Genomic DNA, 26,450 nt, shown 5'->3' with positions numbered 1-26,450 from the left:
ATGGAATGGACTGGAATAGAATGGTATGGAAAAGCAAGGTTAGACAGCCTAATAAGCTTTAAAACATTACATGGCCATCAAGTGAGTAAAGTGATAACACCTTGTCCTTTTTTAGGAAACAAGAACAAGCAGGAAGTAGGTCTACCCATAATTAAAAAACAACACCTTTATTTTTACCTGTGCCACAAGAAGAAAACAAGAGAACAGGGCCTGTAAAGAGGTGAGAGCAAGGTGAAATGTAGTATCTCAAAGGGGAATGTAAGCTAAAATGTGATGTTACCTCTCCTTCTGCGTGGCTCAGTAGAAAGGGATCTTGCAGACCCCTGAAACTTTGCAACTCCAGGTTGCAAAACTGTAGTCAAATGTGTAGTTCTTCACTGTCAGAAAATAAGTGAGGTGAACTTTTTACTCTTAACTATTGTCTGGTAGGAAAGGAGTCTCAGGGGTGGGTGACGAGTGCCAACCACTTTATTTCTTTGGCAATGATGAATCACTGCTCGGGGTGAGCTAACATATTCACAACCTCTGGCCTGTGCTGGAGAATTCCTCATCGCTGGTGCAGTTTTTTATGGCAAAGCTGAAAGAGGCCAGGGTATGGAGAGAGCCTTCTTGGCAAGCAGGAATGGAGATCCGAAGAAGACCTAAACTTGGAGATTACTCAGTTTATAGTCTTCTAGAGCCAAGGAAAGCTATCTGTCCCTCTCCCCCATCCATAACCACTGTCTCCTCATACACCCCATCTTCTCCCTTGTGGCAGCCAGCCTATTTTGCCAGACCTTAAAAAGTGACAGCTCCCAGTGGTCCTAATGTACTGCTCAGGATGGTGTGAGGAGGTGCCTATTTTTAGAGAAACCAAAATTATTTAAGACCTGTTCTTCTTGCAGCCTGAGCTCTCACTGGCTGCAGTGGGGGTCACATGAGCTGGTAACTGCTTTGGGGAGGGAAGGCTTCCAGGGTGCTCTATGAGAGGAGGAGATATTAGGTTCAGGGTCACATTCAAATTTCCTAGAAGTTTCCTGCTGGCAGGACGTATAGTAGAGCAGGTGATGGAAAGGGGAAAAAATACTGTTTTATTTATTGAAGGGGGGGGCAAGGAAGTTGAGAATTCAAAGTAAAAAGAAAAAATCAAAATCAATTGTGGGTTTTTTTCCTTCTTTCTGCAACTTCTGGAAATGCAGAGCTACTTTCATTAGTATTCTGTAGCTAAATGCTTACTGCTGTTCCTTCCTTGGCAACAGCTTTCTTGAAAAATATTAATATTTCAGAATTTGTAAGTTCCCCTCACTGACTCTAATCACAGGAATACAAAATCTTCCCCTACTTTTGGCTCCAAAATGCTGTGTAATGTTGCCACACAATGTTTCACAAATAATTCTACCTTCACCAGGATGGGGATGCGATCCTTTCTATCCCCATTGTAACACAGGTCAGAAGAAATAATGAACAAATATTTGTTACACATTTAGAGCACTGTAAATGAAAATTGCTAGAGGTATAATATATGAAAGAAGGTTATGAAACATTTCTAAGTACCTTGTTCTAAATACCTTGTCCTCTCCCTCTCCCCATGTGTGGGAACTGCGACCCCTTTTTTAACATTTATGGGGAACAGGAGTGATGAGCAAACCCAGTCCCTCTGCCCTCCCGCCTCTTTATTATCTTCAAATCGATCCTGAGGTTGGTTCTGCAGAGAAGGGCTGGTGTTTGGTTAAACACACACCGGGTTGAGCAAACAGGTTGAAAATTCCCTTGGACTTTCTCACTTCCAGCACTGTCAGCCTGCCTCCAACCAAGCTCAGTTGACCAGCGAGCAGGCTTTGCTTGGCAGGCTGCTTCAGCCAGATACCTGCTTGGGGTTTGTGTCTGCTCCAAGAGGAGGACAATCAGGAGGAGGATGACGGGCTTGCAGGTAAGAGGTTGGGTGTCTGTGCTGGCTGCGGACACCCCTTCTCTGCTCACACTATTTTTTTGGAGCCTGTTTCATTGTATTGTGCCCCTTTTTTGTGGGTCAAGGTGTGTTTTTAAAGCTTTCTTCAGATAAAATATTTTGCTGTGTTTCTCCCCCTCTTCACCCCCTTTGGAAATCATTCTTGGTCAGGCTGTCCCAGCACAGAACCTCTTCATGGTGGGAGTTGTCCTTCCTCCACCCTCCATGCGCACCCCTCCTCCCAACCTGGTGCCAGGGGGGGTGTTTCCCCCTCAGCCTATGAAATCTGGCTGGCAACATCTGCCCAGATGTTGCAACCCTGTCAACCATCTTCTCCAGCAGCCCAGGGGAGTGACTCCATTCAGGCCAATTTCTTAGTACCCCTTGCAGGACACCCTGGCACAGTGAGGCTCTGGCCATGCCCTTCTCTCCGAGCCCCAGCAGGGCAGCTGGTAGGAGCCTTCCCTTCCACCATTTGCCAGAGCAGGGGGGAGTTCTGGGAGAAGGATGTGGCATGGTGGGCTTGTGCCTCATGAGTAGGAATATGAGACTTTCAACCCTGAATCTCATCAGCATCTCACTGTTGTTGTGGGGGACAAGCCATTCTGGGGCCATCAGGGTGCACAAGTAATGCTGCAGCAGGCAGGAGTGGCAAGACCTCACCCCAGGACATGGTGGGTCTCAAGAGCTTGTGCAGGATCATCAGGTTTCTCCCCAGGCTTCAGGGCTGTGACTGTTACTAAGCATTTTCCTAGCCCTGGATATGCCTGGGATATGTGTATTCCTTCACCACCTTCTGTCAGGGGAAATGGCATCTTTGACTGGGGATATTGGCCCTTGCAGCACCAGGGCAGAGCTCCGATTTGTGTGCTTTGGTTTTAGGCTGCAAAGAGGCTGTGGAGACCCAGACAGAGGGTAAGACCTACTTTGCCACAAATGCTCATCTCTGTTTCTGCATGTTTGTGTTAAACACTCTGGTTTTGACTGGACTGAGCTGATACATCTCTTGTCAAGAGACGAATATTGTTTTCCTGTGTCCTGCAGCAGGAGCTGAGTGAGAAATATATTATGCAGTGTTTGAAGAAGGGTCTTAATTATTTTACTGACTATGTGTTCAGACTTCAAATGCCTTTTTCCCATGCCTGCTGTCTAATCTGGTGAACAAAAGGTTATGGTTTATAGGTCAGAGCATGACACCCATTGCGAGCACTTTGCTTTGCATCCTGGTTATTCCAATCAATGAGCTTTGCTGAATTTTTTATGCTGTGCTGGGCTTTTATCTCTCTCATTTTATTGAAAAACTATAGAACAAAAACCAAAGTGGAGTCAGATGAATTCCTAAGGCCCTGTTGGCATAAAAATCTACAGGATCTTGAACAAAATAACAACAGTAATTAAAACCAGAAGTGAAAACAAAGAGCTACAGGGAACATTTTGTCTAACAGAGAAACCACCTGCCCAATTACCACAATAGTGTCCATGAACCTACCCAGTCTGGAGATATCTAGAACGTAGCTAGGACTCTGGAGGCCAGGCAGAGACGTAGAGGGAGGTTCCTTTGGACTACAGTCATGGTGCCACTTTATGGAGAAGGTTTGGTTTCTATCTTTCCAGATATTTTTCACCCAGGAAGGATGCTCTGGTGCAGGTGCTGGTGCAAGGGGTCATTTCCCTTGGCTTGGGGGCACCTTGTGCCACACAAACTGAGAGGGAGGACGTGGACTCAGAGGGTTGGCAGGGAGAAGGGCCATGATGTGTCTGGCCTTTTCACTGCTGCTCCTGACCAACCTGCATCAGCAGGGCTCCTGCATGGTGCTCCAGAGCCCTGGAGCATGATGACTCTGATGCTCACAGGGAGCTGCTGTAGCACAGCTCTTTTTGCAGCCCAAGTAATATTTGACACCAACCCCTATAAGCATGTACAGGAGAGAAGCCTCTCTGAGGTCTGCCACAGGGAAAGACAAAATAAAGCTGAGGGAACGAGAAAAGCCACACTGAACATCTAGGCAAAGCCCTGGAGCCACACTCAGGGTGATAAATCATCAGCAAGACATCTACCCTCCCGCAGCTGCAGTCCTGCCAATGTCTTTTTTTCAGCCCTCGATGCAGTTACCTGAGAATTTTATTCTTTTTCTTGGCAAGAAAGAATTGATTTGACCAAACAATGATGCAGCAGCTTCTGCCGCCACTCTCAAGGCAGCAGGGCTATGCCACCCTCTGCAGCCCCAGTGATGTGCAGCTGAGGAAGGCAGCAGCTCTCCATCCAGCCCAGTGGGAAGCTGTTTCCTGCATTGCTGCACTCGGGCAAGGTGCTGTGCAGCACCAACGTGGGCATGGAGCAGCTACTGTAACAAAATGCTTGCTGATGAGTTTGTTTTCTTTCCTTCCCCTGGCCCAGCAAGCAGAAGCAAAGGGACTTTGGGGAATGTGGATGGTCAAGCCAGATGTGCAGGTCGCCAGCTTTTCAGCCTGAAGGACAGAGGATGGATTTGTCACAGCAGAATCTCTGTGCCTCCTTCCCCCCTCACCCCAGCAGCATGGCAACGTGCTGCCAAGGAGCACGTGATGCTTGCCAGATACACAAACCCATCAAGGAACCACATAGACTGTCCCGTCCCAGCTCTCCACCAGCTTTAAGTTGAGCCTTTTGTAGGTGATGCTCAGAAAGCAGCCTGCACACTGCATTATTCTCCTTGCTGTGCTAATGGCAGAGCCTTTCAGGCCTTGCTGGCTGTGCCTCCAGAAAATCAGTGTGTTCTCTCCTCTTCCTCCTCCTCCTCCTCCTCTTCCCCCTTTCCTCCCATTTTCACCAAGGCTGCCCTGAAGGCAAATGCCCAGACCACCTTTATGTTACTGGTAGAGGAGTATGCAGTGTGGAGGTCTCAGTTAATTCTGGAACTGCTGCAGTCCCATCAGATATTGCTGCATTTCCGTTTAAAAGAAGCAAGGGGGGAAAGAAAGAGGGGGAAAAAATGCTCCAGTACAATACATTTGCCAAGGCTGCTTAGGTGACCCGCTGCTTTGCATATCAATATGCTTCTTGCAGAACCCAGCAGAGAGCAACTCCTAGCGATGTATGTTCATTTGCAAGATGGAGAGAAATATCCTCCCTGAACCGATGGAAACCAGGATGTTTTCAGGTTCAGGCTGAGCAGGGCTTGCAGCCAGCCTGGCTCCCCTGGGAATGGCCTTTTCTTACAGGTCGCTGAAAGGGGCCTGAGGAAAACACATTGTTTCTCGGGAGGTTTCAAGCTTGCTCTCTTAATGTCTGCTACATTTGGAAAATTGTAAGGGGACTGCAAATTGCCCAAGGCTGAACACTCCTGGGGGGAATAATCCAGGGGCTGTATAATATTAAAAAAAAAAAAAAAAAAAAAAAAACAAAAACCAAAACAACACCAGGTCTAAGGGCTTTGTCCCTCCACCTTTGACTCAGACCTGTGCCTCTCAAGGTGTCACACCGCACGAAGGGAGAGTCCTGCCACTTGCCAGGGTTGCTCTGTGCAGGAGCCCGCAGGCAGCTCCTGGGGCACAGCAGCACTGCAGCGACCCCGCCACAGCAAGGGTGTGTCAGTCAAGGGCTCCTGGGTTTTGCCATCCCGGCACCGCTGTATGAAGGTTGATGAGCAGCCTGGCTACTCTTGCAGTACTTAGAGGGGAGCATTAATATTTAACTCTCTTCCCAGGCCACAGGGCTGTACTGTTGATCACTGCCAAAACACCTCTGCGTTCATGCAGAGTTCAAAAGTGCTGCTTCGTGCCTTTCTATAGGATCTGAAGGGACTGTATTTACATTTCTGACAGTGCAAAGCTAAGGTCTCTGTTATTCCTTCTTCCTTTGTGTGGCTCAGGCTTGCTGTGGGGCTTTTCCCAGTGCTGCAAATCTGGGACCCACACCCACCATGTCCTGTGGCTTTTGGCCACACTCAGACCACGGCAGCTGTAGGCAGGGTAGGCATGGCAGGTCATGCACGTCTGTTCCATCCACGGGTCTCTCGGGTATTCATTGCCCTAGAGAACCAGATTATCACCCAGTAATGGATTAATTCTTACTCACTACCATGATGGATGGTTCATGCTCAACTGGACAATGCTTATTTAGGGCAAATCAGTGACATAGTTTAACTTGGCTATGTTTCCCTTCCTCCCTCCCTCATCCCATCTATGTCCTGACCCTTTCCTTGATGAACACGGGGATGTATCACAAGACATGTCAACCAAACAACTCCCAGTTTTATTTCCCGAGAATCAGGACTCAGTGAACAAATTTGCTAGGCTATCTGCAGATTTTGGAACATCCATGACTCAAGCAAAGTCAGACTGAACTTGAATAGTGCTAGCACACATCCATAATGTTGGTGTGCAGTTCTTCCTATCCATCACCCTGTTGTTCTTGAGTCTGACTGTATGTGCAATATTTGTTTCTCAAGTAACTTCATGGTGCAGAGTGCAATCAAAATAGACATGCAGACTTAGCAGGAGAGCAAATCCTGTCTGTGCTTCCCAGCCCACCACATAGTTAGCTAATGAAGCAAATTTAGGAGCTGAGAAAATGGTCTGCAAACAGATCGCTTGAGAAAGTCTTAATGCATACAAAGAGCCTGAAAAAATGCACGGGGAAGTAATGGATGGGTTGCTTGGAGTTTTGCTTGTGTTTTCAAAATGCTGATGAGCTGTGTGGTTTATTTTACAGTACTTGTCAGGATTTGGAAATGAACATGTTTCTGAGGATCCACGCTGTCCAGGAGCTTTGCCAGAGGGACAGGTACTGAGCTTTTTTAAAGTGATTTATCAGAACGACATGGAATATAGTGAATATCTGCTCCCTGGGCTTCTTTTCATCTTAACTGTTTCCTTTCTCTCTGCCACCATGAAAATCACCAGGAACCTTCTTTATGCAAGACTGGAATAATAAGATGCTGGAAAAAATCAGAATTAAAGATTTCCATTCATACTTTCTATTTTTAAGTTACTTGTGAGCTTCCAAATTTCACCTTGGGGGTTAGGACTTGCCTAAATTACCTCTGCTCAAGAGCGGGGTTTTTTCCTAAAGGAGTCTGCAATACTAGTGGCTCAGCCACACCAAGAAGGAAGCCACTGGCTCTGGAATAAACCAAAGCAGAAGCCTGAAGCTTGGCAGAGAGACATGCTTGTGCAGGAGAAGCAGCTTTTTCAATCTCTTTAAGAATCAGGTTTGATGAAGCCGACATCCAAGCCTTTGGCCAGAGAGCAGCTTTTTTGTAGGGAAGGGACATGAAGGTCTGTAGTAACAAACTGACAGATTCATTCTTAAAGGTCACTTCTGAACATGTTTGATGAAAATAAATTATGTTGGGTCATTCTGTTTTAAAGAAAGGAATCGTGACCCATGTGGTGCTAGCCCCTTGATCTGTAGAGGCAAAAACGAAATCCTGAAGAATTAAAGCTCTCTCATCTCCCTTGCGCAGTCTTTTTCACACCAGCACACGTTTTAAGGCTGCCTGTGGCTTCCCTTGGATCTCCTGTAAATGCTTGGACTTGAATGGCAGCACCGCTTCTATGAAGACAGGCTGAGAGAGTTGGGGTAGTTTGGTCTGGAGAACAGAAGGCTCAAGGGAGACATTTTAGCACCTTCCAGTACCTAAAGGTGGCCTGCAGGAAAACTGGAGAGGGACTTTTTACAAAGGCATGTAGTGATAGGACAAGGGGGAATGGCTTCAAACTAAAAGAGAGTAGGTTTAGATATTAAGAAATTCTTCACTATGATATTGTTGAGACACTGGAACAGGTTGTCCAGAGAAGTTGTGAATACCCCATTCCTGGAAGTGTTCAATGTCAGGTTGGATGGGGCTTTGGACAACCTGGCCTAGTGGAAGATGTCCCTGCCCATGGCAGGGTTTTGGAACTAGATGATCTTGAAGGTCCCTTTCAGCCCAGACCATTCTATAATTCTATGATTCTATGGATTAATGCTCAGTCAATCACTTGGTGCTCCTCTTCACCCTCTGTGCAAAGAGGCCAACGGGAAGCTTCACCCTTTGCTTTTCCTGAGTTCTCTGGATCTCCCCAGTTCTGATATTGTGCATGTTGTTTGCCAGCGTGGATACTAACATAAAGCACAATGACACATTAAGTGCATATATATGTCCCCCAGGTCTGCATGGCAGCCTATGATGTGCTCACAAAAAAGACAAACCACTGTGCTGGATCAGACTGATGGTTTGGCTGGCTCAGTGTCTTGCTTCTGAGGCTGGCTAGAAAAAAAAATGTAAGAAAGGGACACCATAAAACTGGAAGATCGACAGTGATGGCTACTGGTCTGATCAGGCAGTAGGCTGTGGTGAATGTGCTCCACCAGGTTTTCCAGAGTAGCATCACTTTCCAGAGGCAGACCCTGGCTGAGGTGCTGTCATCTGGCCAGAGTCTGGACTCAGTGTCTAAAGAGTTAATAAAAAAATGTGAAAATGAGCTAGACAAAAAAAATCTTCAGTCCCAGGGGTGGATTCTTTCTCCTATGCAGTATTTATAAAACTGGCATCTGCAGTAGTGCTGGCTAAGATAAAAATTCCAAGGGCTATTGATCCTCCTGCTTCCCTGTATACCTATGCCGACAAGACAGAGTTTGAGGGTTGGAAGTTACACATATTATGAGAGCTCTACTTCTTCCTTCTGCCCACCTGTTAGGGCAGTGTTTGATACTGTGTGGATGGCTGATCCGCTCAGCTGCAGCACGATGACAGGATGCTGTACTAGATCTTGCGGGAGGGAGATTGGATAGCAAATGGTGTATGGCTGTCCCCACTGGGGTATTTCCTGCAGTTCTTGGATGCCTTTGCTTCTTCCTGATCTCAAAAAAATAGATGCTGGCCTACTTAGATCAAAATGTTTAGTTTCTTCTCTCTGAATAGGAGGAATCTGTCCTTCAGTTATGAACTCATAAGGGCTGCTAAACCTGTGCTAGTTGTACCCACAGCTCTGCAAAGGGGAAAGTGCCCTCTTTGTACTCCAGATGAAGACTCTCACTGTGCAGAAACCCTGTGGAAAAGCAAAGGCTCCTACACAGGTCACTCAATGCTTTTGGGCAGCAAGCAGCATTGCCAGGAAGAAGCAGCATGACATCAAAACTGCTCTGGGCACCAGTTCCTTGGGCAGAGGGCAGGAGGAGAAGGGGCAGAAGGTTCAGTGCGTTCAGCTGCTGTGAGTCTTTATCAGCCCTCTGGGAAACCAGCCAGTCACGATGCTCTGGGGCAACCTCCATGAACACTTGGTCTCAAAAAAATCTGTGCATAAAAGTGGTCTGCTTTGCAGTCTGTAAGCACTGGCAATGATTTTGTTTTCCCTGACGCTCCCATTGCTGACCCTGCCAAGCACTGCCCTTTGCAGCTTACCCTATATTGCTGCCTCAATGGCTATGCCAACTCCTTGGGGAACTTTTGTGACATGTAGGAAGGGGATTTGGGGTCTGGCTGGTATCTGCATGGCATCCAGCCTCACAGGAGCAAGAAGATACAGCTACTGGGACTGAAGCACAGCCTCAGGAGAGCACACCACCCCATGGCATTGGGATGCCAGGTACCTGTTGCAGTGCTCTGCTGGAGGCTTCAGAGCCAAATCCTATGCTACTGCTTCTCATTCCTTATTTTTCCTTCTCCTCCCATTCAGAATAACCCTCAAGTCTGCCCATATGGTCTATATGCTGAACAGCTCTCGGGCTCTGCCTTCACCTGCCCCCGGCCCACCAACAAGCGAAGGTACCGTGACCCCCTGGCAGTGGGTGGGTGGTGTGGGGCACTTGGGGTGAGCATTGGGGAGCAATGGAAAGGCTGCCTCAGTGCCACCAGTGCTTTCTGCAAGGCCAGACTGGTAAAAATCCTCTGCTATGCACTGGGAGAGGGGCAAGGACAGAAAACCACGGGAGAGGGAGAAGAAAGGCTTTGGTGGTGCAAGCAAGTTAAGAAAATGCTGAGAAAGGACCAGCCAGGATGGTTTTCTGAGCGAGGTGAGGGAAGGAAAGGATGCTCACAGAGGCCAGATGGTCCCCAGCGGGTCGTGTGTGTTGTGTGAAAAAACCTCGGGATTTCAGCCCTGATGCTACTATGGAAACATCACCCTGTGACGGGCACTGGTAAGCACCTGATAGACAGTGTCAAAACCAAGCCTGTGAGCAGGACTCTCCTCCTAAGGGATGTTCCTGCACCATGACTGGGACCAGTTAGCTGCTGGTTCAGGCTGTTCCCATTTTGGGGCTGCCCAGGGGCTCAGACCAGTGCCAGGCACCCAGCATGCAGTTTAACACCTCAGAAGTACTGGGGACAGCTTGTTCCAGCCAGCAGCAAACTTCCCAGAGCTCTGTCCCGGTTGTCATGCTCTGACCATGACCAGATTGCAGAAGATGGGTTTCTCATTTTGCTTCTCCCACTGTGGCTTTTCTGCCCCTTTTGTTGTTCATTCAAATGAAAAGCAAATGCATCATCTGAGATGCCTCTGCTCTCCAGGCTGGTGCCAGCTCTCAGTGTGCGTGGGAAAGGGATGAATCATTGTTTGCCGCACGAAGATGTCCTTGATGGAATTTTTCCAGCTCTCAAGGGAGAGCTCCCTCTTCCTCTCTCCCACCCACCCAAACTGTAATCACCACTGTTAACACATCAAAGGCACTGGCAGACCTGCCTAGCTCAGGCTTTTTCCTGATTGCCTCTGCTCTCTCACCTGATTAAAAGCCCAGCTTTGGGCGTGGCTGCACCCCTGCATGGCATGCGAATGCTGGCCATGGCTGCTGGAGAGGCAGGGGCCACAAGGGGCACAGCCACAGGGCACAGCAGGCAGCCAGGAGGGAGAGTGATGGCCCCAGGCAGTGACAGAGGTATGGGTGACCTCCTATAGCGGCAAGAAGCATCATATAAATATCTGGTCTTCGCTGCATGGGCTTGCCAGTTGCCCTATGGGCATGACCAGCCAGGCATAGGATGCTACTCTTAGTAATCCATCCAAATTCAGATACAAGCTGTGACCTTCTGTCTCCAGAGAGCCCCTCTGTTCTTTCAGTTAGATACTGTGCTTATCCCTGTCTTGTCGAGCTGCTTTGTAGCTGTGTTTAAACAGACATTTCTTTCCAACTGAGAGATTGTTGTATTTCAGCCGCAGAAAAAGCTTTATTTTTTTATATGCATACATATGTGTGTAAATGTAGACATATGTAATTATATGTAAATACACATATAGATATTTACCTATGTATAGCAGGATAGGTTTATATTTAGAACCAATAATAAAAGCCATCTCTCTGGAAATCTCTGGCTGTGAGCTGGTGTTTGATGTTTAATATTAATTTTAATATTAATATTATTGATATTTAATACACCTTTTGTTCCAGTTGCCACCAATGTAAATGTTATTTTAAGAGCTCTATCAGCCAGCAGCCACCCAGAGGTTTAACCTCTTCCTCAGGCTAATCCAGATGTTTTCCTTCTTTGTAGCTGGCTGTATCGAATCCTTCCTTCAGTCTGCCACAAACCCTTCAAACCTCTTGAGGACGGACACTTGACAAATGACTGGGATGAAATTGAACCTGACCCCAACCAGGTAACCATGCTGGAAGGAGCCCTGGCCCTGCCAGGAGGATGGTCAAATATTAAACTCACCAGGAGCACAAAGGCACTGAGCTGCAAGAGGTCTGAGGGGAGCCTTGGGATCGGGGGGTCTGGCCAACACAGGAGCAGGGCCTTGACTGCCACCTCTTCACTGCTCCTCAGCTATGGGTCACCCAAGGAAGGACAGCCCGCTGTGCGATGCTTGTTACTTCCCACCTCACTGGATCCTTGTGCTGCTTCCCAGCATGTCTGCAGTGTCATAGGGTTTGATCTGTGCCACCTGGAATCTCCCTTCAGGGCTCCTGTTGGCCACCTCTCAGTCTGCTTTTTCTTCTACTTCAGTGTCCCCCATCAAAAGCTCATCGTGCCCCAGCCCAGCCAGCAGAGCAGCAGCATGCCTCTGCCATCCATCCTCTCCTTCCCTGTGCTTTTGGAGAGGCTACTGGCTGCCAGCCCATTTCTCTGCAGCCCTCATGGGAAATCAAGCTTCCTTCTAGAGAGTCACACAGAGGCATGGCATTTATCTTCCTCTGTTACAGCCTTGCCATCATCTTTAATCATGATTTCTTCCCTGCCAGCCCCAGAACATTTGAGTTTGCTAATCTTCTCCTGCTGTTCTCCTCTCAGCATCATCTCATGGTCATTGGTTTTCACTCATCTCAGGTTTTGCCCTTTGATGCATCATCATTAGGTAATTTCCAGCCTCCCAGCAGCCTCACCATTTGTCTAAATATTTTCCCAGATCTGCTAGAATATGTTTTCCAGCCATTGACCAAGGAGCAGTGACAGGCTCATATTTACATGTTCTTGGTGCTCCTTCACAGATGAAGCTCCAATGATTTCTGTTACCACCTCATCCATCCTTGATGCCTTTTCACAGCCCGCATCTACCATTACGGTTATTTATGATTACAGTAATTCCGAGATGCCCAGCTCTCAAGCATCTCAAGCCATTTACATGTAGTACATTTTTTACCTAAGGGAACAGCAACAAAGCTTCTGCCCACTCTCTCCCTCACCGCTTTCAATGGCAACCACCAAACCCAGAGGAGTTATTTCCTAGCAGTAAGTGGGAGCCACCTTCCTGCTTTCCTTCTCATTCGCTCTGAAGCAGAGCCAGAGACAAGGTTCTGTTTGTTGGACAAGATCTACTCTTCCCTGCAGTGCTTTTTGTCTCACCAAGCTTACTTAAGGAGCTTTCCCAATTGTCATCCATCTGAAAAGATGGCCATATGGAGGCACCTTATGCAAAGCCCATTGAAGTCAATGGAAAAAAATAGATTACCCTAGGACAATGGCAGAATTAAAAAAGACACAGAGGTCAAAACTGAAAAGCGGACAATGGTGATGAAAATATGTGGGGTGGCATCTGTGCAAGAAGTGCTGAAACAGAAGAAAGCTCTCCAGCCTGGAACAGAGATGACCTAGGGAAGCTATGATTGAGAGGCAGGGGAAAAAACAAATACCAATAACAAATGTCACAGTCAGAAAAAAGAGCATAAAGTGTGGAACATCTTGCCGGAGGATGCAGGTGGGTTCGAAGAGTGATTGGGAGATAAAACCTGAAAAGTAATAGTAAGCACAGAGGTGCTGTATCTCAGGAGCATCACAGGTCATAGAGCAAAGAAACAACACTAAAAGCTTCCCCAAGCAGCTGGTGCTGGCTGGTGCTGGCTGCTGTGTCTGTCTTGGTCGTTCTTCTGGCTCAAGACATTAATTCTTTTCTTCTTGCATCTCTAAAACCCAAATGGAGCAGAGATGCGCCAGACAAGCAGCACACAGAGCTTGTGGCTTTGCAGGTGGAAAGCCCTTGAGAGGAAAGGGACTAAACACCACTGAAAGTAAAACCTGTGGCTCAGCACCTCACTAACATGTGTGAGGTGTCAATACCTCGCAAGAGTAACATCTGATCTGATCTTCTAGTGGGTGTATTTATCACCATCCAGAAGTATGTGGCTTCTCCAGCAGCTTCTTCCCCCCCACCCAGCACCCCCTGCAGTGTGACCCTGAGCAGGCACTGGCCCAAAACTGCCAGGGTCTCCTGGGGAGGAAAAAGTGCCTCTACCCAGCAGTGAATGGGATGGGGGGAGGAAGGGATGAAGGATGGATCCAACCAGGTGACCCAGGGCTGCTGCAGCAGGGTTGGAGAGCAGAGCAGAGAGGGCCAAGCTGCAGGGCCAGGCCTGGGGTGCAACTTATTAATTAGGGATGGGCCCCTGCTTCACTCAGCTTTACCATCAGATTCTCTCACTGGGTACAGTTGCCTGTTTCCTCCCAAGGCTGGCTTTCCAGGAGAGCCTGAAAAGTTACCTGGGCACCTACATTTTGACTTGGGTTTGGAAACCTTCCATGAGGCTTGGGGGAATCCCTTTCAAATTTAGCTGAAATTCGTCATAGTCCATATTTTTTGGAGCAGCAGGCACAGACACAAAGTACTATAAACTGTTTTCTCAGGGCACCAGCCTAAAAACATGCTAAGAGAGACCACATTGGGTAGATAAAAGCAAAACAATATTCTTGAGGTTGCCCAGAGTCACAGGTACTTTCATCTGGGGTCAAGCATATCAATGCAGGGGTTATATCTGGCATCTGGCCACATCAGCATCCTCCTAATTTGGGGTGTTTGAGTTAGTCTGCACTGACCCCCTCAGTGAGGGGCTCTCAGCTGCAGCACCTCATTTCCAAGAGCTGCAAAGACCCTGAATATTACAGTAGCAGCAATAAATACTTTGGACTCCTCTGGCACCTTCTGCCAGAGGATCTCAACAGGTTTTGCAAAAAGTAATTAGTGCTGCTCATGGCTCTCCCTCACGCAGGTAGAGTTATTTCTGCTTCTTATGTGGGGAAAATGAGGTGGAGCAAACAGGAATGTTATGCTTGGGTCATGGAGGGACTGAATCATCCAGAGTGGAGTGGAGCACAGGACCATGACAATTTGGCTGTGAAAAACCAGCTCATCTGAATTTCTTTGCTCTCAATGGTGTTGTTAGTAATAGAGAGAGAGACGGCTTTTAAACAGGATTTTTTTTAACTTTGGGACTCCACAGGCCTGCCAACTATTTTAAAAAATTATGATTAAAAATTAAAAGGGCTCCATAAATCAAAAAATTCAAAAAAATCAGACTACCTGTAAACCAGATTATCAAGGCAAAGAGGAAGGAGAACTACCTCAGCTAGCAGAGGGCAGGGAAGCAGGGAGAGAACAAGGGTATGCTTTCTTTTGAATTACCACCATTTGTGTTATGATCACTGGCGTCTCTTTCTTGTTTTTTGTTTGCTGCAATCTAGCTGCGATGGAAACCTTTTGAGATTCCAAAAGCCCCTCACAATAAGACCGACTTTGTGAGCGTAAGTTGGGGGACCAGGGCATCTGGGCATCCTCCATCTCCGTTCCCCCTCAGGGGGTAGCAGGGCACACGAGATGCTCAGCATTGAGATAATAGTGGTGATTTTGAAACCGCTGAGCTTGCAGAACACTCATGGGAGGGGAGAGGAGCACGGATTTCAAACAACTGAGAGTGGACAATTTTCTTCATACCCTTTCAAGGAACTCTCAAAAAAAAAAAAAAAGCCCCAGTCTCCAGCTCTCCCCAAATCCCTGGCTGGAAAACATCAGCTTACATGAGTTTTAAGAAATCCTTAATATATTAAAGAAAAGCCAACATATTTGACAAAAGGCTATACACAGAAATGCTGGTAGTAGTATGGGAAGTGGGGAGAAGGGATGAGCCCCAACAAAAGGGTCGGATGAGGGGAGGAAAGGGGGCTGCTCCTGCTCTCCTGCCTGTTGCTCGCTCCTGATGCTTTGGATTTGCCTGCAGGGACTGTACACCTTGTGTGGTGCCGGTGAGCCCAGAGGACGCAACGGCATTGCCGTCCATATTTTTGTCTGCAACACCTCCATGATGGACAGGTCAGTGGCTGCTGCTCTGGGGGCTCGGGCTGGTCCAGGCTGGCTGCCTGCATGTGTAGGTCTGCTGCCACCATGCTTGAGTCTACCTGCTCCCACCATCACTCTCTGTATATCCCTGTGTTCCTTGTGTGCACAGGCAAAGGTGCTCACAGTGTCCGTAGCAGGTGTTTGTGAAGCAGGTTGTGCTCAATGGGCAAGCACTGGGGTAGGGGGTGGGGAGCCACCAAGAGAATGGTGGGTGGATCAAGAGGAGATGTGTTGGATCCAGGTGCTCTTGTCCCAGGGACTGGAACTGCTCCTCAGAGTTCAACACACATGCAGCTTCTGATGGGCATTGCTGCTCCTTGCAGCGGCTCATGGGGGAAATCAGCCCCACTCCTCAGTTTACAACGACTGATGTGCTCATGGCCACGAAGACACATACATGGTAGAGGTTGGAGGATGTCCTGCTTCCAGGCCAGGCACGTTAAAACTCCCTGCTTCCTTCACACCAGACATGATGTTGCATTCACTGACCTGCAGATACCATTTCTGGGGCCAAAGGGAGATCTCTGCCATGTCAGTCTCCCAGCTCAAAACTCCCCAGCTGTGGCTGTGGTGTGCACAACGGCCTGGGGCTTACACCACTTTGACCTTCCTGTTTGCCTTTTTCTTTAGATGCCTTTATAATTCAGATGGTGACTTCCTGATTGGTGAGTTGATGTTTTGGCCTTTTCTTTCCCTCACTTGGTTCTACCTCGGTTGCCACCTGCCTACCTCTTTGTTCTTCCGGAACCTTGGGCCCTACATCCAAAATTTGGAGGAGGGTTGGCTTCACCCTCATTCCATGTAGATTTGGTGGTCTGGCATCAGCTGGGCTGTTGGGCAAATTGCACTGCTCCTGTGCAGCTCAGAGAGTTCACCTCTGGGACAGACCTTAACTGTTTGAGCAGTGACCCCGCTTCCTTGGCGCAGTGCTCAGGGATCATTTCCCAATGCTCCCCAGACTGGTATTAGACACGCCACAGGCAGAGGTTTTCTGGAAATCATAAACCTCAGGATTTCTAAACAGCTTACAGTTAGATGCCTTTGTTGCTTCAGCCCAAGAGTATCTGGCACAGCAGCTTAGCTCCCACGCTCTGCCAGCCTCAGGCAACCAGACTACCACGGTGAGTGTGGAGATTGGCACATAAAATCCGTACATTCTGAAAAATATTCTGAGCGGTATCAGAAGCCAGATATTTGCTTGTATCTTTCTTGACCAAGGGACGGGAATGCCTTCAGGTCACCCACAGGAACATTTCTCCCATCAAACAGCTATTAAATTGTTCTTGCTTACTTCCCTCACTACCGTGAAGTAGAAGTGCCAGGGCAGGTTTTGTAAATCTGCTAGTTTTTCAAGTCAAAATTTGAGCTCTTCTGTGCCAGGACAGTCATAGAAAATAATGTGGATGTCAGCAAAGCATTGTTTCTACCCTCAGGAAAAAGTTATTCCCAGACATCTCACACTGCCACAGCCATGACAAGGATGGGTGTCTGCACTGTTTTATGTGAAGATCATGAGACAGACAGGTGTGACCCCAAATATATCAAGTCCCATTTATTTAGACTGTGGTGTAAACCTCATATCAAAGGGCCACAAGGTGATGGCCCACACAGGTACCTTCTGTGCTGTGGGGATGATGGGGCTGGTCTGGAAGCTTTCACTCCAGTGCAGGCATCTCAGCTGCAAAGCTCTGCATGGGAGCCTGGACCCATTGTGTAGCTCTGTCAGAAAGAGCCCATTGCTCTTCCTTGGAGCCTGGTGCTCTGGCAGGGACAGAGAAGGTGCCAGTCACTTCGTTACTTCAGCTCCTCTGCCTGCATTTTGTTTCCACAGTGCCCCAGCAAGGAAAACTGCTCATCACAACCGAGTTTGGGAAGATGCTAGTGGAGCCCAACGAAATCTGTGTCATCCAGGTAAGGGCTGACTGTGCCTTGCCTGTGGCTCAGAGCCAGACATTGGAGCAAGCCAACTCCTGCACTCAGCTGCTTGTGGTTTGTCAGCAAAGTCCTCAGAGGATCCTAGTGTCTTCCTTTGTTTTCCAGCAAGGAATGCGTTTCAGTGTGGAGGTGTTTGGAGAGACCAGAGGCTACATTCTGGAGGTGTACGGGGCACATTTTGAGCTGCCTGACCTGGGACCCATCGGTAACAATCTCCTGTTAGACCTACAGTGAATTTCATAGGGACAGGCATGAATTACAAGCCCAAATCCATCCTTTTATATCCTATGTAATACATCCCCCCATGCATATACTCCTTCACAATGATGGTTTCCAACCCAGCACTATTAGTCCCCAGCAGAGCAAGCATTCCTGAAAAAATGTGACAGCCTAGTTGTCCCAAGATTCCCCTGGCACCAAAGGCACTATTTATATCCTACCCTTTTGTCTACTTTCTCTTTTCCCTTCTGGCCTGAGTGTCCCCATCTGCTGGCTCAGAACCTATTCCTACTGAAAGAAACTCAAAAGGTCATCGCCACTGATGCCTCTTACTTACAGACAAGGCATCAACTGGAGTAATAGGAGAGAATTTATGTGGCAAAAAGAAAGGCAGATTTCAGAGGCAACAGATATTCTTGAAGCCCTGCTTAAGATTTAATCAAGTGGGTTTTTCCCCCCCACCTCTTTTAACAGAGGCAGCTTGGAATTCTAGAGTGCCTTAGTGCCAGAAGCTGCTCCCCTTGGAGAATTAGAAACCAATAAAATGAGCAGCAGAGGGCTCAGATCAGCAACACATTCACATCTCAGTGTTGTGCTGCCAGGGCCGATCTGCTTTCACTGAGTGCAGGTCTAGCTCTCATAAATCACAGATCCTCTCTGTCAGCTGCCTCCTGCTCTGTGCATTGCCACAGATCTTGAAGGCACAGCCTCTTGCTGCCATGACAAAGATATTGTGAGGGGGCACAGCATCTGAAGCCCCAACACCCACGTTGTGATTTCCCGGCCAGCTTTCTGGCAGTGCTCAACTCAGGTTATGTCACCTTCCTTGTCCCTGGAGTGCTTGCCTCCAAATTTATCTTGCTGAGAAAAATGCCTCCTGGTTACTGCTACTAAGATTGTCTCAGTGAAAGGAAGTGAAACTGCTCTTGTAACAGCTAAAATAACTACATAACCAGCTCCAATAGTTCTTCACTTTTCAGACAGGTGTTTTGGGCTTGGTTGTTTTTCATTTTAAGTTGGATTGGGATTTTTTTCCCCACTTGACTGAGCTTGTTTCATAACTCAGTGTGATTTAAAAGACTGGCCATGCTTCAAGTAAACTAGATGTTACCTATCAGTAACAAGCTTGGCATGACACATCTGCATTCAGGGGGCATTTGCAAACATCTCATGGCCGTGGCGAAACAGAAGCTGGTCATTTTTGCAATAGAGAACTAACCCAACTTGCAGCTGTTTAATGGGACCTCATTTGAGCATCTCTCCCGTATGACATGCTGGGCACATCTTTTCCACATGGAGCCTACAGTGACTTTTCAGCAGCTTGCCTTTCAGCTGCAGATTTCTGCCTTCACCCACTTATTGTGGTCTGTGCCTGCTCCACTCTATTATTGATATGGTTGCCCTAGCCTGTTTGTAACAAGTTTTCCCATTAGCTAGTTTTTCAGACACAGTTGGACTGGCTTTGATGGGATTTTTTTTTTTTGGTCTCCAGAAGGTAGGACTCTATTATAAGGTTTACTTTCTGGAGAAAAGAAAAAGGGTGCACTTGCCTGTAAACCTTTTCAGGAGGTGGTAATTATAAGAGCTCCTCTTCTCACCACCTACCTGCCTTCCCCTCAGAGACCAAAATCCTTTGTATTTCACTCTTACTTTATTTTAACTTCACTTTTCACTTGTAAAAAGTGACAGCTGGAGAAAAGCAATGACTGCTAAACCTTAGCAGCAGGTAGTAATGTCTGCATTTTTATCCAAGAAATTCAAAACTACTTTATAACAATAATACTAACGAGAGGAAGAAGAATGCTACAGTATCCATATGGTGTTTTGCACTTTGAAAATGCACTCCTCACACTGAGCAACCCCCCAGTATGCCCAGAGTCTGTAGGTATCACTATTTTATTACTCATTTTGTAAGTATTCAGAAATGTATTTGGCCCCCTCACGACATGGCTCATAATTTTTGCATGGCTAAGCATCCAATCAGCAGGATGTCCAGGAACAGAGAGCAATTCACCCTCTGTTTTTCACTTAATTCCTAGTTCTTACATGCATTTAAATGAGGATGATGTACTAATCTCATTCAGAAGGCAACTAGGGGAGACCGGTCTTAGTCACAAAAGGGACGTAAATGCTAGGATGTATTACAATTACCTACTCGTAGGAGCACAAGTACATGACTATTTCTGGTTTTGTGGTGGGCCAAGAAGCAATAAGGTCATTCACAATGCAGAAGGGCACCCACAAAGCCAGGAAATTGTACCAGTCTCTCACTTCGCTACCAGGTTGCTCAAAGAGCTCTGGCATCTCTCCTTCTTTCCCAGGAGCCAATGGCCTGGCCAACCCACGTGACTTCTTGGTGCCCGTCGCATGGTATGAGGACCGCCAAGTGCCGGGGGGATACACGGTGATCAGCAAATACCAGGGCAAGCTGTTTGCAGCCCAGCAGGTGAGGATGCCCTGGGACAACAGGTAACACTGAAACTCAGTGCCAGTGCATGGCCTGGGATATGCAGCTGAGTAGCATGGATGTAGTCTCAGGAGGTCCTTCTGAGCTTTATGGAATAGAACTGATCCCTTGTCTTCTTGTGTCATTCATCTTCCCACCTGGGGAAAAAGTGTTAGTGAAGACTCGGTTGCCCAAAGACCCAGTGATGTTCTTTGCCTCACTGTTTCCATACGTTCATAGTGGCAGAGAAGAAAAAAGGAGCTGGGGATGTGAAAAGCCAAAATTTTCTAACCAGACAGCCAGTGTTGCAGCTTGCCTTGTCCAAGCACTGCCTGGGCATCAGAAACCCTCTGAGACCAAACCTCAGAGGGAGAGCTGAGACTCACCAAGTGGAAATGCTGAGGAAAACTCCCATCCTCACAGTGTCGAGCTGTGCCCAAAGGGCTGCCAGTGTACCTCTCATTGGCACTAAACCCATTTTTCATTTGGGAAAGAGCAGTGTCCTGCATATGTGCAGCATGTTGGAAGTCTGTGTGTGGTAACCTTCTTTCTGTCTCTTTGCTTTGGTAGGATTTCTCCCCCTTCAATGTTGTAGCTTGGCATGGGAACTACACGCCGTACAAATACCATCTGGAAAAATTCATGGTCATTAATGCTGTTGCTTTTGATCATGCGGTAAGTTCTGGAGCTGGGCAAGGCAAAGCATTTGTGGCTACCACTCCATCCAAACCCGCCCTGAGTTCCAAGGGCTCAGTGCCTCTTAAAAAATACATTGTGCTCTAAGAAACAGTGTGAAATCTCTTGTGCTGCTTTCCCTGAGCCCAAATCAAGCTCTTGTAGAGCAAGACTTGTGGTGCAAAGACATAACTGGAGATTGATCAGCTTCTTAAACAGCTCTATACAGCTTAGCATAGAATTTCTGTGCCCTGGAGGAGGGATGAATATTGAAGCCAACATATACCGTGCAACTCAGCAAAAAGGCTGTTGCTTCAAATTCTTGCCTTGATTTATTTCTTGCAATTGGACAGACTCCTTCCCTGGATCCTCTGAGTCCAGCACAGAAATTAATTTGAAGAGCTGGCAGCTTTCATTGTTATAATTTCTAGATCTTATGGAAAATAACTAAAGCCAAAACTAATGTGAGCAGCCCATCTAAAAAGGAAACCAGCCCAGTGGGAGAGGTGCCCAGAGCAATGCAAGTGGGTGTGCAAGGAGATTGGAGCATTTCTAGGGAGAAAACCAACAGACAGTATTGTTTAAACTCCAGAAAAACCTGCCAGGAGAAGGATGGTTTTGGGATCAAATCCCAGAAAATCACTTTACTGGACTAGAGACTTCCACGAGCCAAAATTTCTTCTCCCTATTGGTAAACTAACAGGGCCATGAGGCTAAATGCCTCCAGCAGAATGGTGCTGTCCCCTGTAACTGTCTAAGCAAAAGGTGTGGTTTTGTGGTAGGAGAAGTGCTGGAGACTGCTCCTGGAATTGCAGTACCTTATCTTGCAGGGCTGTTCACTCCCTGCATCTGGTCCTCCAGCTATGAGGGCATCATGGCCAGGATGGGGAAGGATCTCCAGCACTCAAAGGAAGAACCATCCAGTCCAATCTCTTGTCCCCCATATTCAGCATGGGATTGAGATGCTGGGTGCTGTCCCACGGGGCCCCAGATCTCCTCTGTAACACCAGGTGCAGGTAGAAAAAGTATTTTGGCAAGGGAGAGGTGCAATCAGTCATGTTTACCACCTGGATGACATGAGTAGACAGCTCTGAGCCCTGCTTTGTTTCATGCTTTTTGCTTTGGGTTTTTTTTTCAGGATCCTTCTATCTTCACTGTCCTGACAGCCAAGACAACCCGTGCTGGAGTGGCACTCGCTGACTTTGTCATATTCCCCCCGCGATGGGGGGTAGCTAACAACACCTTCCGTCCACCATACTACCACCGTACGTCTGCTCAGTGTGCTTGAGCTCAGCACTACAGAAAAAAAACAAGCCTCCATTTATCTGAGAGCATATGCAGGGAAGCAGCAGTCTGATTTGTTGCCCTTGGCTCAATTAGTCAGCTTCTTGGAGTCAGTCAGTCAGTCCTCCCTGGAAAATGAACAAATCCAAAGATGTGCCTATTTAGAGCATCTCATGAAAACTCAGAGGCGATGGGCTCATTGTGTCTACATAGATGAATATGTCTGTACTCGAGGGGGTCCCAGAGAGACCAGGTGCATATTGAACTTGGCATGGTACAAATGCGTCAGATATTGTCCTGTCATCCAGCCATGAATTGCTTAATATCTCGCTAGAGGACATAGATAAAGAACAGGGGAAAGGAAAATATTGTGTTACAAGTGGTGAGAAGCACAGAGGGGTGTAAAGCTGGCACTTGTGTGGTGAGATCAGAGTTACAGCGAAGGAGTGACTTGGCTCTCCTGAGCCCTTCATCACCACCTGCACAGTGATGGAGGTACTGCTGCCATTTAAGAAGACAGTGATCAGGAACAGGGCTCTTTCTCAGGCAGGGCACTGGATGATGGTTTTGGGATTTAGTTGCCATCACCAGAGCAGGTTTGTTTTTGGCAGTTTCTTGGCTTCTTCTTGGCAGAGCATGGCAACATGTTGCATTGAATGGGTGCTAGAAATCCAGTTCCCCACATGGAACTTTCCAGTGTGAGGATGAGGCACGCTGCTCTGTGAGACTCAGGGGCAAAGCTTGGCCACCCTGCACCCCTTCTGTCAACAGCTAAGAGGCCCCATCTCAGGAGATATCAAGTGGCCATACTGTGGTCACTTTGAAGTACTGCGAGGCTTTCTGCACACTTACTAACCACAGTTTAACAGCCAGCTCCTCCTGTTACTTAGACTACTTCCAAGCATCTTGGAGGCTGGCAGAATTAATAGCACTTGGAAGCACAGTAGATGCACCTGTGCAGCCAGCTTAGTAAATCCCACAAAGTCCTGTCCTGTCATTCTGATTTCATTTGCAATAATGAGGGAGACATGCAAACATGTCTTCTGACTGGTTGGTATAGTGCCAATTAACTTTTTTTAGATGCCAAGAGGTGAGACACGCTGCTGGTTAACCATGATGAAGTTGCTGCTCATCAGCAAAGCTGTGCTAACTTTATGCAGATGCATTGTGAACCATAACAAATATGAAGTTTTTCAACCTTGCTTTGTCTGTGTTAAAACCAGCTGAAATAACTCTCCTTCTCTTGTCCATGTTGTGATGATCTAAGAGTACTTATGCAGACAGCTACCACAGCTACTCACTTGACCACAGTACCTTAGCCACAGGCTTCAGCACTAAATTCACGATGAGCAGGTTGGTTGTCTGCTCTATCCCAGCCCTGGAGGGGAAGAGCTTGAGCTGGTAAGGCAGACATGGTGATAAGTCAGTTATCAAGACACTGCACATCTTAGTTCCCTCTGAATTTAGTGCCATGATGAGAATCTCGTACCACGAAGAGAGCTGTAACAGGACTGAGCAAGTCTGGGGTAGTGGAATATTTAGCTCAACAAGTTCAGTGCTGCTGAAGACTGCCCTCTGCATATATTGTACAAGAGGCCTATTTTGTGGAAAGCCTGTGTTCAGAGAATTTTGGTGCACCCAAGAGTCATGGGTTTTGTCTTGCCTTAGCTTTGCCCCAAGTATAGCAGTGGTGGTCCAAAAATATTCCCCCATACACCATAACAATTTCACATACAAAGGTGGCTGTACAGCTTATAAATACTGACTTCTCTTGGCCACCTTTACATCCTCAAAGGCTGTGAATTACTCTGTGTACTTTGGAACACAGGCCGAAAAATGTCTGATGCAGTTTTTATACCACAGGCATATACTACCTCTTTGTCTGAGGGAGCGCTTATGTGATTCTCATGGGGGATCTAATACCTAATAGCCACTAAAGGATTTTAACTTCACAACAGCCTGCTTGTAGAGACAGCACTATTTTACTGTTAGGGATTAAAGGCACACGTAAGTCATTGGGGGTCACACAGGAAATCTGCAAAAGAATAAGAAACTGGACTCAGCTCATCTCTTAAGTTCCAGCCTGGTTTCCTACTCACCTGCCCACTCTTCCTAAGAGATATTAAAAGTCCTGTTGCAGACACATTGATGATCCAGCTCCTAGGGTCTGTACTGCAGTCTAAATGTGCCAAGCACAGTACATGAGTGGTTTCAATGAAAAGCTTGTAACAATCCAGTTTTACATGAGACACTGACAACTTGGGATGAAAATTAATGAATGTTTGCATACATATGTAGGCCAACTCTTCTTTGAGCTAAATTAGTTTTGTTGTTAAACATTTCAGACCCTGGATTGTACTTAACAAAGACAGAACTAGTGGTTAAGAAGGTCTATATATAACACAGCTACAGAAGCATGTCCTGGTTTTGCAAAAACTGACTGCTAAGCAGAAAGCTGCCATATTGTTTAGTCACATCAGGTCTACTAAAGCTGAAAGCTTTGGAAGGCAGCTGTTAAAGTACTTTCCTTACAGGGAGCCTAACTCAGTAAGTACTGAATTATTAGATATAGCCATCCTTACCTAAGTTAGCGTTACTAACTTAGATTAGTGTTACTAAAGTATATTACTCCATTTGTTTCAGAGGGTCTTCTTAAAGAAGAAGACCTTCCTTAGGGAAAGGCAGAATCCGGTTCCTTGCCTTTGGGCACACAGTGGCTGTAGTAAGATAGGTAGATACTGCATGAATCAAAAGCATAAGCTAGTCAAGCGTCTGCTGCACTGGAGGTGGTAGAAGAGTATCAAACAAAATAATTTCATGCTTATAACCTGGGACAGCAGATGAGGCTCTCTCACCAGGCAGGCATTTTGTGTCTGTAGCACAGGGATGATTATACAGAACTTCCTTTCCTGCACTTTAAGATCTCTAATCCAAGTGTGTAAAATTAGGTTACACCATGCAGTCCATATGCAGGTGTAGTACTTAAAAAGCTCAAGGTGGTAAGAAAAACACAGGTCTACCTGTGCATCAATCATTTGGGGATTGATGGAATCACCTTCATTAGGGTGATTCATAATGAAGGAACAGCCTTCATTAAGGAGCTCTGTTTCTGAATCCAGATAATAAAATCCTGTACAGCTTTAAAAGCACTGCCTGTAGAATCCCTGATGTCCCCTCACATGATACCCTTCTAAGGAACTTCCACTCCACCCTCAACCTGGCCCAGCTAAGCTCATGAGTTTCAAGGAGCTCACAGCATAGCTATGATCCCTCCCAGTCATACTTCTTTGCAAACTCTTCTCTTTGCCTCCAGGGAACTGCATGAGTGAGTTCATGGGGCTCATCAAGGGCCACTATGAAGCAAAGGAGGAAGGCTTCCAGCCTGGAGGCGGCAGCTTGCACAGCATGATGACCCCTCACGGGCCGGATGCCGACTGTTTTGAGAAGGCGAGCAAAGCCAAGCTGGAGCCTGAGAGGGTTGCAGACGGGACCATGGTAAGGAGCCAAAGGAGCTAGTAAGACTTTGAATACAGCTTGGCACAGTGCCACTCTTAAACTACAGCCTAGTACTGTAGCATTTTGGCAAGCTGGAAAAGTACTTGGACCCAAGTGCTGCAGCATTCACCTCCCTTACTGATCAGCACCATTCAACTCCCAGGAGCTCCCCTGGAGACATACGATGGCAAGCGGCTTTGATCATCTGCCCATGTAAATTGTTGCCTGTGCAGGAAGCTGGGAATTTTCAGACTGATTAATTGAATTTTTGGACAAAGAAGCAAACCCCTTGACTGTCCTCCTGTCTCTACCCCTAAAATCTAATGATGATTATCAACAGACCTTGAACTAGAGCTTTTGGAAGAACATGGCTTGTCTGGGCGTGCAGGGAGTCCAAAGTCACTCCTGAGACGTGACTAATACCAGCATTGCAATGCCAGATAAGATCTTTCTTCCCTTGGGTTGATCAGGTTGGAGACATAGCCTGGCAGTGCTGGACCGTGCATACAAATCCTGTTTGTGGCAGAGCAGACACCTTGCCTGGATTTAAGCTCTCCCTCTCCTGCCCTAATCTACCTTCCCTCTTCCCAACAGGCCTTCATGTTCGAATCATCCCTCAGCCTTGCTGTCACCAAGTGGGGCCTCCAGACCTCCAACCGCCTAGATAAAAACTACTACAAGTGCTGGGAACCTCTGAAAAGCCATTTCAACCCTAAATGCAAGTAAAGAGAAGGTGCTCGCTGCTTGCAACACATGAGTGAAGGCAGGGAAATCCAGCATACCTACGTGTGATGGCACAGTCAACTCGGGCAATGCCGAGTGCCCTAGCACAGAACGGCACTTCCAGCAGCCACCGAGCCACGAAAATGATCATCCCTATGTAACTTGGGAAATGCAGCAAAAGAACACCATTATTCTTAACTTTCAAGTATCCAATTAAAGCTTTCCTGGTGCCACATTGAA

General features: G+C 47.1%; 1 protein-coding gene across 2 annotated transcripts; it reads left to right on the top strand.

Annotated features, from left to right (window-relative positions):
* The first annotated feature begins 1,894 nt into the window (after nt 1–1,894).
* HGD (homogentisate 1,2-dioxygenase) lies at nt 1,895–26,450 on the top strand. Of its 2 annotated transcripts, XM_008922534.2 has the most exons (14): nt 1,895–1,909; nt 6,621–6,692; nt 9,569–9,657; nt 11,380–11,485; nt 14,782–14,841; nt 15,315–15,406; nt 16,064–16,098; nt 17,265–17,344; nt 17,474–17,573; nt 19,909–20,033; nt 20,604–20,708; nt 21,847–21,973; nt 25,306–25,487; nt 26,082–26,450. In XM_008922534.2, exons 1-14 carry the CDS (start codon nt 1,895–1,897, stop codon nt 26,211–26,213), a joined length of 1,320 nt encoding a protein of 439 aa, XP_008920782.1. In that variant the 3' UTR covers nt 26,214–26,450. The 2 variants fall into 2 exon arrangements, with proteins under 2 accessions (XP_008920782.1, XP_017930177.1); XM_018074688.2 differs by lacking the exons at nt 1,895–1,909; nt 6,621–6,692; nt 9,569–9,657 and adding an exon at nt 9,906–10,031 and having other exon boundaries at nt 26,082–26,213.

Source organism: Manacus vitellinus, unplaced genomic scaffold (assembly GCF_001715985.3).
Source record: "Manacus vitellinus isolate BGI_N305 unplaced genomic scaffold, ASM171598v3 scaffold_28_pilon, whole genome shotgun sequence".
Lineage (NCBI taxonomy): Eukaryota > Metazoa > Chordata > Aves > Passeriformes > Pipridae > Manacus > Manacus vitellinus.
The sequence above is the reverse complement of the archived record's forward strand: the minus strand, read 5'-3'. Positions and strand labels throughout refer to the sequence as shown.

Coding starts and splice junctions, on each gene's coding strand:
- HGD (XM_008922534.2), top strand. Junction 9,658..11,379: donor CGGCCCACCAACAAGCGAAG/GTACCGTGACCC, acceptor CCTTCTTTGTAG/CTGGCTGTATCGAATCCTTC. Junction 14,842..15,314: donor ATAAGACCGACTTTGTGAGC/GTAAGTTGGGGG, acceptor ATTTGCCTGCAG/GGACTGTACACCTTGTGTGG.